The sequence below is a fragment of the Pelodiscus sinensis genome, chromosome 3, assembly GCF_052426305.1.
Source record: "Pelodiscus sinensis isolate ZL-2025 chromosome 3, ASM5242630v1, whole genome shotgun sequence".
Taxonomy (NCBI): domain Eukaryota; kingdom Metazoa; phylum Chordata; order Testudines; family Trionychidae; genus Pelodiscus; species Pelodiscus sinensis.
Window position 1 is genome coordinate 109,418,980 of NC_143054.1, and position 16,692 is coordinate 109,435,671.

General features: G+C 40.4%; 1 protein-coding gene across 2 annotated transcripts in view; it reads left to right on the plus strand.

Moving 5' to 3' along the window:
• The window catches only part of MTHFD1L (methylenetetrahydrofolate dehydrogenase (NADP+ dependent) 1 like), a 266,470-nt gene that overhangs the window by 21,486 nt on the left and 228,292 nt on the right, over nt 1–16,692 (plus strand). For both annotated transcript variants that reach the window (XM_089777293.1, XM_075924433.2), the window contains exons 8-10: nt 5,733–5,844; nt 14,618–14,706; nt 16,552–16,649. In XM_089777293.1, coding sequence (XP_089633419.1) covers nt 5,733–5,844; nt 14,618–14,706; nt 16,552–16,649 — 299 coding nt within the window. The remainder of the gene's footprint in view (nt 1–5,732; nt 5,845–14,617; nt 14,707–16,551; nt 16,650–16,692) is intronic.

Genomic DNA, 16,692 nt, shown 5'->3' on the forward strand with positions numbered 1-16,692 from the left:
CACTAAACGTGGCTGCAGGGAATTCAGTATCCATTTCTCTTTTTCCTCTGTACTAAATAGTCCTACATCAGAGCTAGAAAATCCATTTTCATTATGCCCATTTATGTTTGTTTTAAATGATTTATTTTTTGTCTTTGATCATATGATTTAAAAATGGATATTGTAAAAATTACGGAAATTAAATATTTATGCAACCCTTAGAGCAAAATAGGTTTTCAATTATCTGGAATATACAGTTACTCTATATCATTACCGTTAAACATTTGGCTTACCCTATCTGCATTGTTACTGTTGTTTTAACATGTTGTCTTTTGCCTTGGGAATGGGTGGTAGTACTTAATCTGCTTCTACTTAAATCTTATTGGAGAGGGTTGAATTTTTGTTCTGAGGTAAGGTTTCAAAGTATTTATTGGAACATGTCTTCCCGAATGAGGAGATTTGCCAGTGAGAGTGCAAGATTCACTTGAGAATCAGCCTGTGAAGATCTTTGACTGTCCTTAAAATATTGTGTATTATATTAAGGATTATTTCAGTTGATGTTTGTCATTCTTTCCGGTGTAGTCTGGTAACAGTGTTATTTTACCCATTTTCTAATGTATATTTGGCTGTACAATGACTGTATGTTACCATTTTTCAATATCTTCTCATCCTTTTGGCTAAAATGAAGAATTGCATCTGTTATGCATCTGATGCATCCTCTGTCTCTGGACTATGTAATACACTTGCAGAGGGATAGACTTGATGATAATACATCTTTTCCATTTTGAAGGTCTGATTAATATCAATTTAGGAGATTAACTGTCTGCATGCCTCTTTAAGCCTTTTCAGAGTGTTTTATAAGCAATGAAAAAATAGGTTATTGGGGGGGGAAAAATCATCCTGTGTGAAGTGAAATGGCCTGATGGGGTTGTGTAAGCTTCTTTAACTCTCCTTGATCATTCCATCAAGTAAGTTTATAGGAAACTGATTACAAAAATTTTCACTGTAGCATTGACATTGAATATTTTGTGTGCTTCAACTATTGGTTTTCTTTTATGAATTAGTTTTAAAACCCTTGCAAGGAAAAAAATTGTCTTTCTCTTAGTATAATTAAACTTACAATATGAGATTTTTTTTTTTGCATTTTCTTTCTTTTAAAAATGGGGAAAGGAAATAAGTTTACAAGTTTTATATAGTTGTTTTATACAGTTATAAATCACCCACTGGACAGCGGTTGGTTACATATGAGGTATATAAAAATTCTATCTGTTTTTATGATATATTTACAATTATGTACAACTTTGGCTGTCCAACCTGCTATTAACATTGGCTACAGAAATATTATGCTACTCTTGTTAAGACAGTTATGCAGTGTTATGATCTGTAGGCATAGAGATGAGAAGAGTTGTTTAGGTCAATTGTTTTTCAAACTTAAAGTTGCATTATTACAGAATTGATCAAATGTATTGAAGGAAGCTTCTTGAGAATTATCATTTTTTGAGATCACATGTAGAGGTGCCAACTAATATGAGGCCTCAGTGCTAAGCACTATGCAAATGTATAATCCTTATTCCCATCATATAGGATATACTAGTTGACACTACATATTTGAATTGTACCTTAATTATAACAGCTTCAGTATTAACCTTTACTGTTGTGGAAGAATGTAGCTGTGTTAATTGAGTTTCATGTGCATACAGTGATATGTGTAGATCACTTTGTCGTATGGATGTAAAATCCCAGTTACGCAGTTAACCGGTTGAACTAAGTGTTTAACTGCTTAATTGCAGTGGGGGACTGCTTCAGCCAGGCTGCCGCACTGCTGGTTGCTCCGGCTGGGCTGGGCCGGGCCGGGCCTGCTGCAGTACACTGTGTGTGTTGAGGGGGAAAGGGGAAGAGGCTGCTTGAGCCAGGCCCGCTGCAGCATGCCGCTGGTAAGGGGCTCTTCTGGGCCCATTGCTGCATTTTATAGGTGGGGACTTCTCCCTCCAGGCCAGGTCAAGCCCTCTGCAACACGTTGCAGATGGGGGGCTGCTCTGGCTTTCTAACTGATTATCTGGTAAAAGGGCATGTTTACCAGTTAATCTTTTACCTTCTTAGGGATCAAAAAAGTACCAGTACCCAGAAGAGATGGTAGTATAAAAGGCCTGTATGGTACCTCAGTTTTCTTGAAATATTTGAGTCCCTAATTTGGAATACTTACCCCAATTCTTAACTGAGCCATGGTTATAGGTACTTATTTTATTCCCATATTAAATCTTGTAATGTTACACAATGCAAAGTAAAGCTTTTCTCATTGAAAATCTTTCTAACCAAAATGTAAGTAAATAATTGCAACATTGTTAAGATTATGAATCTGGTAAAGTAGATGTTTTATTGCTAAGACTCACATTTTATGTGGAGAAAGCCACTGAATAGCCCAAAAGTATGTTGTTCACTTGTAATGTAGAGTATTCATGTTGTTTTCTGTTCCAGTAAGGGAGGGATCATGAGAAGTCATCTTAAAATTTTACTGCATTTATTATTGAAATGCTAAGAAAATGAAACTGAATAATATAAACAAAACCAAGAACCAGCTCCCATTGCACAATAGCTCAGATTAAATCAACACTGAACTTGATAAATACCTATTCTAGCAGTCGCCATACATGAGCTAAATGTCTCTAATTAGGTGAATCTTAATATCCTAGAATGAAGATCAGGTATGCTATTGATTATGGTTTGACATAAGAACAAAGGTCAAGCTGATGAAAGCAACTTGCTCCCTTGTCCAAATAAAGCAGTCATCTGCTAAAGTATGCATGAAATTTAACACGCGAGACTGACTTCCAGTGTTGAGCAATATCACACAAAGATTGGGGACCAGGGTATTCATTTCCTTTCCCTCATAAGAGAATTCCATATTAGAATGAATTATTAAAACCAAACACAATAGAACCTAATATATTGTGTTGGTGCCCTTGATCGTTTTTAATTTCTGATTTTCTTTTATCTCCTGAATAAATAGGACTAAAATAAGTTCTGCACAACTTATATAGGTTAATCATACTTACGTTTATTTAACATGTTCAAAAATACATCAAAAGTATTTTTAAAAAACAGTGCATTCTCAGTTCTGTAGTACAACGGTTCACCATCATCTGGAATACTGATGACAATATTGCTCTACAGAGCCAGGCATATCTGCAGATATCCACAGGCCATTTCACAGTTAGTGGAATGGATGTGATATCTACATAGAGCTCTCTCCCCATCCATCTGCCCGGCAACTGGGAACAGTCCTATTTATTCAAAATTAAATAATATACCCTCACACCATGAATGACAAGACTGTGGAAGTAACTGCTACTAGGGATGTGAACACCTAGTCGACTATTCGATAAATACTTCTCAGATAGTCAACACACTAGTCGTTTCCCCCCACCCTTGCTGACGCTATCAGAAATAGGCAGGGGGAGACGGTGTACTTCAAAGCGGCAGCACCATCTGAAGGTCAGGGCCAGACCCTGGACTCCACCCAGCACTGCCACTTTGAAACACCACGTGCAATCCAGGGTCAGATGGGGACTCCCCCACTGACCCTGGGTTCCATGTAGTGCTGCTGCTTTGAAACGCCGCGGGGAGTATGAGGACAGCGGGGGACTGCTTGGGTCCCTGGCTGACCCCATGCTCCCCCAGTGCTTTCTTTCACCTTTGCTGCGGCTGTTGCTACACTTCAAAGGTGGAGGCGCCCTTATCTACTAATCTAATAGTTGACTGTTCAATTAGCCCATTAATCTAAATTTGTCATCCCTAATTGCCATAGGATGTTACTATGGAAGTAATTGCCACAGGAAGCCAATTAATTTTGGAAGATCCAAAGGCTTTGGGCATTTGTTTGAATTACAAGACTATCCAGTGTTCCAGTAGTTAACGATGAAAGATTTTGGAAGGGACGTAAAAACTTGTACTTCAGGGTTAATTCCAGGGGCTTAGGTGAAACTTTATTTGGAGATCGATTATTCCATATCTATTCTGAGGCTTTTCATATCTTCCTGTGGAATTTCTGTTACCAGCAACTGCCTGAGACAGGATGCTGGACTGGAGAACAATAGGTCTGATGCCCTATGGCTGTCCCAGTGTTCATCAGGACTCAATCTAAAATATGCTGGGTCAGTAGGTAGATGGGAGACCTCCGAATGAAAATGCCGGGAGTCAGTAAGGATGTAAAATCCTGTTTAATTGGTTAAAAGAGGGGTGAATGGGACAGAGGGCTCTCCAGCCCCAAAGGACTGATGCTGCCCTCTGCCAGCCAGTCTGACTGCGGTAGGCCCTGTGGGGCTGGAGCAGTTCCCTGCCTATGACATATGGGAAGCTGCTCCAACCCTTACTGGTAAACCAGAACCGGTAAGCCTCACCTTTTAAGGTTAGCCTTTCACATCCCTAGGAGACATAGGAAATTGTGTTGATCCTTAACTCTGTAGACTGTTCTTAAATTTAGTAGCTGTGTATTAATCAAGGAATGAGGCTGGATGAGACAGAAATATTACCTGTGCTTATCAAAGAAGATATTTCTCCAAAGCATGGATGTTATCCTGTTCTGATGACCTGGCGTGTTCTGTTTTGAATAAATGTATTTTATACACCTAAATGTCATGTTCTTTTAATTAGAGAAATGTAGTAATCTTCACTTACTGTCTTAGCTCTTTGTTTAGTGGTGTTATGCACTGTTAAGTGGCTGCGCAATTAGTGTAGTTAGTGGTAGGTAAAATGTGAATTTAGGTTGCTATGAGTTTTAGGATCTTACAGGGTGAAAGATGGTCTATAAATGTAAGGGATCTCCTAAGACCTTTTAAAATAATTGTAATATTAGAAATGCAAAAATAATTTGTCTGGAATACAGTATACAGTGACATGATTTTTAGCCAGCGATAGAACAAAACTAAGCTGGAAGCCTTGGGGATCCTGATTACTCTAGAAAGGAAGCTGCCTGTTGTGTCAGTCAATGTTTCTTAACAGCTATACTAAAGTTGTCCTATTTTGCAGTTCAGTTTGTGCAATACCACTCTGATTAAACACTGCAAGTAAAGAGAAGTGCTCTTCTTCTCAGATGGCTCTCTAAAATGGTAATAAGAGTTTAATACTGGCCCCAAATACATCCACTGTAGACTGTTCATGTAAGGCTGTGTGACTCCACTGAAACTGCAGGAGTGATTAGAGCATAGCCATGAAATCAGAGGCTGCTTTTGGTAAATGTAAGGTTTTAATTGGAATTTTTTGAAGGCATTGATGAATGTAGAGAGCTGATGAGCTCTCAAGTTGCCTTCCAACTAATGTGTCTTGAGTATGTGTTTTTTTTCCCCCACTTTCACAAATCCATCTTTGAACAGTTCCTTGTATTACTCATGGATGTGGTTGCTTAACAAATGAGAGTACTTTTGAATATTTAGTTTCTTCCATAAAACAGAAGTTCCTCTGAAATATCCTGTCAGATAATTCTTTTAACCACAGTGGGCTTTTTCAGGGTATGATCTGCATGTGATATTATAGGCCCTGATTCCGATTTTTTTTTCTGACTTTACATCAGAATGTATGTATTGATTTCAATGGAGTTATCCCTGAATTTCAGTAATATAAGAATCAGGCCTGTAGTCTGGGTTTTTTGCATCCATGTGTGGATACTGTGAGAAGTTTAAATATAAATTGAGTCTGAATGTTAAGTCTACACTACATGACATATTTCTAATTTTAGAGTATTGTTACTTATTTTTTAGCTTCATCAGGCAGATGTGGTGGTTGTAGGCAGTACCAAGCCTAAAGAGATTCCAGTAAGTTGGATAAGACCAGGAACAACCATTGTCAATTGTTATCTTGACTTTTTATCAGGTAAGTTCAGTTTAAAATTGTATGCTGCTTTAAAGAAGTGTATGGGCTATAAGTACAAGGTTTGGTAGCAAATAACTAGTGTTTAGAATAGGGTATGAAATAAATGTATATGTATTGTATGCATGTGTATCAGTTCATCCTTCATGTACCTGACAGTTATGAGCTTGGGTTTATGCATGTAACAGCTGGTGAACTTAATAGCTTAATTAGTGGTATTATAGAATGGTATTATAGTGGTATTATAGAATGTATACTGTATATTTCTCAAATTAGAAGGGTAAAAAACAGTCATGTTATCCTATAGATTTGCTTGTGCTCCAGGATTGTTCCCTACTTATTTTCTTATGCTTTATCCAGTTTAGTTTTATGCAGAATGACAAGTAAATAAAAACTTCCTCTGTGGAAAGGGACTTCAAAACTCAGCGAGTGTGTCAGCCACAAGGACACACTTTCATAAAAAATGTACAAGAACATAATGAAATGAGTCCCATGTTGTAAAAAGCAGAAAGTAGATGCCAAGTAACTTTTTTAACTTAGGATTGTTTACACAGGAGTACACTTAGGATTATTTACATTTGGCCTGAATTGCCACTCTGTTGCCAATGTAACTCTATTGAAATCAGTGGCTCTTTGAAGTCCGTTGGGGTAAAACCGGTGTAACTGGCATCAGGTAAACTATAAAATAAATTATGTAATTAATTAGTTAATTTTACTAAAAGATCCTATTTCTTGATAGTAACTTCACCATGCATTTATCCATGAAGTGGTAGAATTTGGTTATGATAGAGATGTGATTTTTTTTTTAAGCTGCCAGTAAGTGTTGGCCATTCTTTGGTGATTTTTATGAAAAAAATTACCATAGAGATTATTTATTTGATGATACATATTGAAGAAGAGTTTGTGTAATAGTCATCTAAGAGTCCATTCAGCAAACATTTCTGCAAAGAACAGTACAAATGTGAGAATAGACCTATTATGATGAAACTAAGTTTGTTTAATGCCATGCAGCTCATCTTCTTTTAGTATAGGCGCTTGGGTCCAACAAGCCTAAGTTTCAAGTCATTAAAATAACCTTGTGGGAATTGAGTCAGATTTATAACATCAAATAACATCCCCAAAAAGTTCTACGTATTATCACATAATATTATCACAAATCAGGAAAGAGATCTTGGAGTTATCGTGGACAGTTCTCTGAAAACTTCCACAGAGTGTGCAGTGGCGGTTAAAAAGGCAAATAGGATGCTAGGAATTATTAAGAAAGGGATAGAAAATAAGACCCAGAACATCTTACTGCCCCTGTATAAAACTATGGTACACCCACATCTTGAATACTGTGTACAGATGTAGTCTCCTCACCTCAAAAAAGATATTTTGGCCTTGGAAAGGGTTCAGAAAAGGGCAACTAAAATGATTAGGGGTTCGGAACGGGTCCCATATGAGGAGAGGTTAAAGCGATTGGGACTTTTCAGTTTAGAAAAGAGGAGACTGAGGGGGGATATGATAGAGGTATATAAAATCATGAGTGGTGTGGAGAGGGCCGATAAAGAAAAGTTATTTATTAGTTCCCTAAATAGAAGAACTAGAGGACACCAAATGAAATTAATGGGTAGCAGGTTTAAAACTAATAAAAGAAAGTTCTTCTTCACACAGCATGTAGTCAACCTGTGGAACTCCTTGCCAGAGGAGGCTGTGAAGGCTAGGACTATAATAGAGTTTAAAGAGAAGCTAGATAATTTCATGGAGGTTAGGTCCATAAAAGGCTATTAGCCAGGGGATAAAATGGTGTCCTTGGCCTCTGTTTGTCAGAGGCTGGAGAGGGATGGCAGGAGACAAATCGCTTGATCATTGTCTTCGGTCCACTCTCATTGGGGCACCTGGTGCTGGCCGCTGTCAGCAGACAGGATACTGGGCTGGATGGACCTTTGGTCTGACCCAGTACAGCCGTTCTTATGTTCACATAATACTATTTAGAACTTGTATGTCATAATAAAAAGATCTTACTTTCTGATGTCAAAGCAGTAGACTTTTTAAAATCATCTTTGTTGTTCAGAGTAGAGCAATGTAATAAGTTATTAGAAAATATGTCATCTCACGCTCCTCCCAAGAACAAATTAGTTGGGTTTTTAGTTTTATCCACATACTTTCTGTATTATTTCATATAATTCTAAAGATTTGTGGTCACACCACCACAATAGTTACAAAACCAGTTATTGCTCCCAAGTCACTCATTGGCTTGTTTTTTAATGTATAATTTAGCTCTTTTAGGCATGAAATCCACATTTGATCTAGTTTTTAAACAGAAGAGAAAGCTGAGACTCCCTACGCAGATGCAAAGTCCTAGCAAAGCTAGCAGGCTATTTTCAGAAAGCAAATCCTGATTGAAAATATTGTAGGAAATAACTATTTTAAAAAACAGATTTTTAAATAAATTTAAATAAACAGATCCAATTCAAAGCATATTAGGGAATTTTTAAAGTTCAGCTGCAGGGTATACTTGGACAGTTAATGTGTGGCATGCCAGAGCACTACAGATTTACACTCCGCTTACTATGCTGCTATGGTGTATAGACATTTCCTTAGCTATGGTTGTCAACTTTCTAATCTCACAACACTGTACATCCCTTTCCTGAGTCCCTGCCTCTGCCTTGCTCATTCTCTGAGGCCCTTTTCTCACGCATTCCATCTCCTCTTTCTCCATCACTCACTCTCCACCACCTTAAACTGGACAGGAGCAGCAGAGTGGTGTGTAAGAGGGAGTGAAGGTTCTGGCAGGGGCATGCAGGGTTCAGGGCATGGGTTCTTGGTTGGAGCTGGGGGGGTGCAGAGACTGGCTCGAGCCCAGGGTTGAGGGTTTTAAAGTGCAGGAAGAGGGTCTGGGCTGGAGCCTGAAGGTTCAGAGTGCAGGAGTGGGTTAGGGCAAGGGGTTGGGATGTGCAAGCTTGGGCTAGAGGTATGGGAGGGGTTTGGAGTTCAGGCTCCATCCAGGTAGCCCTTACATTAGGCATGGGGTAGGCAATAATTTTTGATGGGGGTGCACTTCAAGAATTTGCTAAGTGGTCAAGGGATGCACTCTCCCATGATACTAACGGAGGAGGTGTGGGTCTGTGATGGAGGTTGGGTGCAGATTAGAAGGGAGCTTGGAGTAAAGGATTGGGGTGCCAGAAGGTGTGTGGGATCTGAGAGGGTGTTTGAGTGGGGGGGGAGTTGTGACCTGGGGTAGGGGGCTGAGGTGCAGAATAATGATGTTAAGAAGCAGGTACCTGGCTAATCGTGTAATCAATACAGTTTGTATCGACTACACAAATAGTCAGCTTGTGCCAGGTCCAGGAGCTACTCCTGCTGCAGCTCTGCAGTTTAAATATAAGAGCATTTTAAAATGCAGAGCTGCAGTGGGGTAGCTCTTGGAGCTGACGTGAGCTGGGGCTGAGCGGTCACGGCTCGTGCTGGCTCTGGGACCGCTGCAGCTCTGCCTCCTCTGTTTCCCCCCCCTCCCCCCGCCCAAGTGCACTGCAGAGATGGTGCTGTGGGAACTGGCTTTTAAGCCTGCTAACCCAGCACTGGCTCCTTCCCCTCCCCCCACTGCCTCTGATACAGAGGCCGCAAGGAGGGCGGGGGGAGTGAGTAGTCAAGTGCTTAACTAGTCACTCACCGCCCTAGTGCAGAAAGGGGTGCAGGGTACAAGAGGGGGTTGTGACCTGGGGCAGGAGAACAGGAGGAAGAGCAGGACTCTGGGTTTTGACCAAGGGTAGAAGATTGAGTTACAAGGTCTGGAAGGGGGTTGTAATCTGAAGGAGGGTTGTAGAAGGGGGAGTGGATTCTCGGAAGTGGTTGTAACCTAGGATGGGGGAGCAGGGTCTGAAATGAAGTATAGGGCAAGAGGGGAAGAACTGGAGTGCCAGAGGCAGGGTCTGGCTGAGAAGTGCTTATTTGGGCGGCTCCCAGCCAGCAGCCCAGCAAGTTCCTCAACCATGGTCCCTGTCTTCCATGTCCCTCTACTGGCTGTGGGGACCATGTATCACTCTGAATGCTGCGAGCCAAGAGGGAAAGGGCTATTTTGTGCACCGCCTATCCTGCAAACAGGCAGCTCCGATTGGTCACAGCATTCTGAGTGGTGCACAGGGGCGGAGCAGGCAGAGAGCCTGGCTGAGGCTCCTGCAGACCAGGTCCTGCCCATGGGCTGTATTTTTCCTGCCCCTGCCTTAGGCAGCTCCCAGAAGCAGCTGGCATGTCTGGCTCCTAAGTGGAGGGGTTAGAGGGCTATATAAGCTGTCGTGCCTGCAGGTGCCACCGTCTCAGCTCCCGTTAGCTGTGGTTCGTAGCCAATGGGAGCTGCAGAGCCAGTGCTCAGAGCAGAGGCAACATGTGCCTGCCCACCCCTCAACCTCCAGACACACACACATGGCTGCCCCTTCATCTAGGAACTGGACATGCTGTCAGCTTCCAGGACTCAAGCGATCCAGGACAGACAGGGAGCCTTCCTTAACCACGCTTTCTAACCGACCAGACTTTTACAGCCGATTGGAGCTGCCAGGGTCCCTTTTCAACTGGGCATTCGGGTTGAAAACTGGATGCCTGGTAACCCTGTCCTTAGTCTCATTGTACTTTAGTTCCACAGCAGTACCTAGTAGATCAAGGCTACTCAACTTTGGAAGCTCTGGGGATCACAGTGATACTCACAGCACATGCCGAGGGCCGCAACTTAAGTGTGGTTGCATATACATGCAAATAGCTTCTTTCACACTGACGGGCATGAATACAAAGATTAAGGCAAGACTATACAACACACAGGTTCAATTTAAGTCTGTTCTGCTGATATTAATACAATGCAATATTTATCTGATTTCCACCCATATGACAGCACTTATAATGAGCAATTACTGTCCAGGAATTTAACTACTAAAGCATATCAACAGAAGACCATTATATTGACTACATTTTTGTTTCGGCTCTAGGCTGCGTATTGAGATCTGCGTAAATCCAAACTGTACTGCAGGCTGCGTGTTGAGTAGCCTTGTAGTAGATAATAGTTCTCTTCTGTTCCACAGGAATACGGTGAAGATACATACATTAAAAGATTGTGAGGTGCTCAGATGTGGCAGTGTGGTCCATATAGGTACCTAATATAGATATGTAGAGTGCATTGATTTCAATCCAACTCTCCATGAACTTGTGTGTCTCTACATGTATCCAGTGCAATTATTGCATTTAAATAGATGCATATCTCTAACATTTCTTGAGGGACAACACAGGATTTTAAAAAGAAAACGTCTTTTATTTAAGCCATCTATAAATATCCATCTATCTTCCTGCCTGTGTTTCTGTGACAGTCTGTCTCATGGAGAAATACTGGAAGATAAGCAGAAATAGTTTACCTATTTTTTTTAATTCAGTGTTTGTTGAAATTTTTGGGAAAGATATACAAAAGATACTTTTGTTATGTCGGACAGGAAGAATTCACTTAGCTGAATTTCAAGTTATTTAATAAAAGGCCTGTTGTTAACTGTGTGTGACATCAGGGAGAACACAATCTTTTATTTGATTTTTTTTTTAATTTTAAATGCATATTAGAATCTTATTGTTAGATATGCCCAAAAAGTTATTTTGGTTTGTTTCACACTTTAAAAATGTCCTATTATTAACATTTGAGAAGTCAGAGTGGTAAAATGCATCCTGAAGGCAACAACAGCCATGAAATAACTTTTTATTTCTGCATGGTGGTAGCTGCATTGTTATCTCCTGGATGTAAATACCCATTGTCACACTGGTGAATGTTTTATTTCCCAGAATAAAAGATAAGTACCAAGAAAATGTGAGGACATGATTTTCTTGTGTTGTCCTGATTATATAAACTAGATGGCTCTGAAGCATTCACTTTTGATGATGGAATTTTCTTTTAGTGCAGCTTTTTATATATTTGAGATGGGATGTGTTTTTCATTTAAAATGTTTTTTAAAAAGCAGTTTCCATTGATATGGCATCCTGCTTATTCGTTTGAATTACTATGGTGTTACATTAATAATAATAATAATAATAATAATAATGACCTCTTCTATGGGATTTTGCTAACCTTTGAAAATCCCAGCCTAAGTATATAGTTGTGAAATTCATCCAGTTAGGAACCAATGGGACTGCCTGGGAGCACAAGCAGAGTCTCTGCAACTTGGGATACAAATCATAGAACCATAGAGCTGAAAGAGACCTCAGAAGGTCATCAAGTCCAACCTCCTGCTCTAGGCAGGACCAATCCCAACTAAATCAACCCATCCAGGGCTTTGTCAAGCCGAGACTTAAACACTGCTAGGGATGTAGACGCCACTACTTCCCTAGATAATCCATTCCAGTGCTTCACTACCCTCCTAGTGAAATAGTTTTTCCTAATATCCAACCTGGACTTCTCCCACCACAACTTGAGACCATTGCTCCTTGTTCTATCTGTCACTACTGAGAACAGCCTTTCTCCATTCTCTTTGGATCCTCCCTTCAGGAAGTTGAAGGCTGCTATCAAATCCCTCCTCACTCTTCACTTCTGCAGACTAAACAGACCCAACTCCCTCAGCCTCTCCTCATAGGTCATGTGCTCCAGCCCCCTAATCATTTTGGTTGCCCTCCACTGGACCCTCTCCAATGCGTTCACATCCTTTTTATAGTGGGGGATCCAGAACTATGTGCTTGGGGGAGTTAGGCTTGGAGGAGGTCTTGGGTCAGGATGGAAGAGGGGCCACACAATGTACATTTATTCTGATCTAACAGATCTAAACTTCTGCAGAGTGGGCGTGGTGGAGTGATAAGGGAAGCTATTCTAGTCCATCTGTTGTAATATCTACTGCAAGTGAGATGTCACAAACATTAGTTTTTCCCCTTGGCTAGTGTGTGAATCTCTCTAATTTCACCATGGTCCCTGCAAAAGCCTGGTGAGTCTGACTTTGTGATGTAAGTACATACTGACTGAGAGAACGCTGTTAAAGGAAAATCTCTAAGTCTAATGTATATTTATACACATGCTAATCTCTGCATTGATAGGGAAGGCATAGTAAGCCAAATCAAATAAAAACTTGAAATGTTTCTGCAAAGCACAGATGTCTAAAAGAGGGGAATTTAACTTCATCCCTCCTACTTTGTTTGTTGTTCTGGCAAAAATCCCAGCATGGTCTCAGTGCAACCATAGTCTGTTTATGATTGTCAGACTCTTATAACTTTCTGTAAATTACTCAGGATTCTAGTCTAAAATTGAAAAAACAACAGAAGATCTTGTTTAAAACAAGAAGCTTTAACAAAAACAGAAGGCCTTTTAAATGTTTTTACTATGTGATTAGTGTTAGGAATAGGGATGTTAACTATAGGTTGATTAATTAAGTAGTGGATGGAATTTCCATTGACTACTTGATTAGTCAATAATGGGGGGGGGGGAGGCCTACTGCTGCAACTCTCCACTTTAAATGTAGTAAGAGCCTGCTAGGCTCTTACTACATTTGAAGTGCAGAGCCGCAGTGTCCTGGGGGTGGCACGAGCTGGGACTGAACAGTTCAAGTGCAGAGCCGCAAAAGGGTTAGCACCCACCCCCCACTGCGGCGATGGCTCCCCCCCCCCATTCTGCCTCATGGGAGAAAGCAAGTAGTTGAGTAGTTACTCAACTAATCGTTAGGAGTATACTCTCTATTATTTAGTTAGTTTGTCACTAAGGTAAATGTACTTGATGTGGAAGCATTTGAGGAAGTGTTAAAAGATTAATTGAATTAGGCTAAATATGTATGCAAACAAGGTCTTTGGGTCTTTCAGTGACTTCAGTGTTCATGGGAATGAGTGGGACATGATGACTAACAGCACTGGCTTGAGTCAAGCATTATGTGGGCAGTTGGTGTGGAAGTTTCTCTCCACACTTACGTCAGCACGCCTTTAATTCCGATCCACAACATCCCTGGTGTTTTGGTTCCGAGACTCTTTAAGATTGTGCCAGGTTGTGTGGATGTTTTTATGATGTGCACAGATGGGGATTAAGAAGAGACAACCTGGCTGGGTCAGGGTTTGAACTCCCATTCCCTGAGGTATAAGGCTAATGCAGCAAATGCCTTATTATTATTATTGTTATATTGTTGTAACTATTATTGTAATGCCTAGAGTCTGCATTTCAGATAAGGGCCCTACTGTGCTAGCTAAAGTTTAGATTGAAAGATGGGACTTACCCCGAAGAAATTGCTGGCAAGAAGCAACAAGTGGGTTGAGAAAACAAACAAGGATAATGGGAACAGTGACAAAATAATACATCTAATCTAATTCGTGACCACTGAAAGACATCCTACAGGAAGCCGGTTATAACCATTGGGTTCATTTGTACAGAAAATCTACATTTAAAGTAACAGTGCTGAAGGAAACTTGCTACTCATTAATGCATTTCTTAATTTCATTACCATCTCAAAATAATATGCACAGGGAAAAGCAGATTACAAATCTTTTCCTTATTTGTCCAATGGATTATTTCAAATACAGGATTTGGAAAATTACATGACACATTCTGTTGCTTTTTGCACAAATATCACAAATTAACTGGAACTGGTTTCCTCTGGATATCCAATACATATACACTCCCACATCACTGTTACAGCTGGTGTCTGCTTAAAATTAAGGCGACAGTGGTAACTTGGCGGTGAGGTTGTTAAATTGGGAATACACATTCAGACATCAGATTTTTTAAATAAAGAAGTCTCTTCAACATGTGTCTTCCCATTCCTACTCTCAAAGGGCTTGTGAATCACTGGTGCAATGTTTTCTTTTACAGGGGAATATGGATATGGTCAAGATTTAAAGTACAGTAACCAGGCTGCTATAGAGGCTGTAGGTCCTCTGACAATAGCAATGCGGATGCAGGTTAGTATGACCCAAAATGGTGTAAAATTCACTGTGTTGACTGACCCTAGAGTTCATAGTCTGTACACTTACAGCTGCAGTTGGACAAGTCTGGCAAATTTAAAAAAGGAGAAAACTATGACCTGCAGCTGCTGTAGTAATATAATCAATGAAATGGTAATTTGGGGTGTCATTCATTCCTGTTTTATTTCAAGGTAAAGCTAAATGAGAAGATACAATCAAAATACAACAGCTTGATAAAATCTGTAGGTTGATCTGTAAAAATAAATTAGACATTAAGTGTCAGTGAGGGAATTTTATTTATGGCTGCAATCCAATGGTTTTTTTGAAGAGTTACTCGTATTTGTGAAGCGCTACAGAAATGGAGAGCCAGGAAATCTAATCTGAGTGAGTCTCACATATTTTTTGCCTCCTTTTATTTCACAGTCAAGCAAGTTTAAAGACTGAGCACATACTTCAACTTTGCCATTTTTGGATTTTGTTTGTGTTGTTAGGAGCGATGTTACCATGTAGCCATTAAAAATTTTAGCGGTTACACGCTGGCTCCTAGCTGCCAACTCCATTCCTGGGGAGTTGGCTTCTGCCCTGCACTGCAGATTTTCATATAGAGTCAGCAGCACAGGGTGACAGCTGGCTCCCAGGAAAAAAGTGCTGGCTCCCCCTGTGTACTAGCTCCCGCCTGCTGCCCGCACTGCTCCTTCTGTATCAGAGGGATGGCAGTCGGCTCCCCAGGAGCTGGTGCATGCCTGCAGCTGGCTTTTACACTGGCTTTTGGCACATACCAGCTCCTGCTTGCCACCCCGCTCTTGGGGAACCAGACTAGGAGTCCATGCGTAAGCTCATGCTTATGGCTTACCCATTTAAATGGTTACTCTTACATACCCGGTCACTACTTTTGCCTACATGGCTAGTTGAGTGTTAGTTTTATTCATTTGGAATTTTTTTTAAATAGTATAATACCCCAAAATAAATGTGTTCATTTAAAAACACACAAATCCTGCATCAACTCTCCCTCCCTCATAATTCTCAGCTCAGATGCATCAGGCTTGGGTTATGTCACCTTTGCCACACCAGCTTTTGAGGACAGCATTTAAAGAAGAAGGCCAACTGAAAGGAGTGGTAATGCTAGATGAAGACTCCCTCATGGTGACTCCTTTACTTATGATGCCGTCTGCTTCAATGCACAAGCCCCAGCTTTCTCCTTCAGTGTGGATTACCTCCTGCTAACAGTGCCAGTTCCTTGAATTAACTAGTTAGTGCTCTCAGATATGTTGACCTAGTTGTAGAAATGTAGTGCTTAAAGTCAGTGATAATGTGTGATGTCACACTGGAGGGAAGCAGCCAGTTTTTAGTTTTATAGCATGTGACTATTAACTGAGAGCTTAAAAGGAAATCTCAAAGGTTAATACATTTTCTTGCCCTTTTGAAATGGAACAAACCAGCACTGAGGATCCGAGAGAGCAAGAGGAAAACAGCACTAAATAGTTGACACATTTTGTAATTATTTAAAGAGAGAGTTCTGTTTGTGGAAAGAATGGTAAAAGTCTGGCCTGGAGGAGGAATACCTCCAAGTGCTTAGCCCGAGGTTTTAGTGCAATTTGTGCTGAATGACCCTGCTCTTCCTTGAAATCTTGAGTAAACAATGCAGTCATTGTTTTTTCTTTATTCCCGAAGACATGGAATTGGAAGATCCTTATGTTGTAGGTATGCTTGTTAACAATCCTTTGTATAGAGATTATTTTAGCAGTTATGAAATCATGTGTTTAGGCTCTACCTAATTGAAATCAAACTGTTGAATATTTATAATGCCACTGTCATTCGGTGTTTTTCTTTTTTCTGTAAAAGAACATGGTTAAAACCAGTGAGAGATGGATCCAGTCTCAGCAATACAGGCAGTGGAACCTCCATTGCTTAAAACTTCAGCCCCTCTCTCCAGTGCCAAGGTAATAAACATAATAAGCTTTATGTCTCTTTAAATGTGTTTGT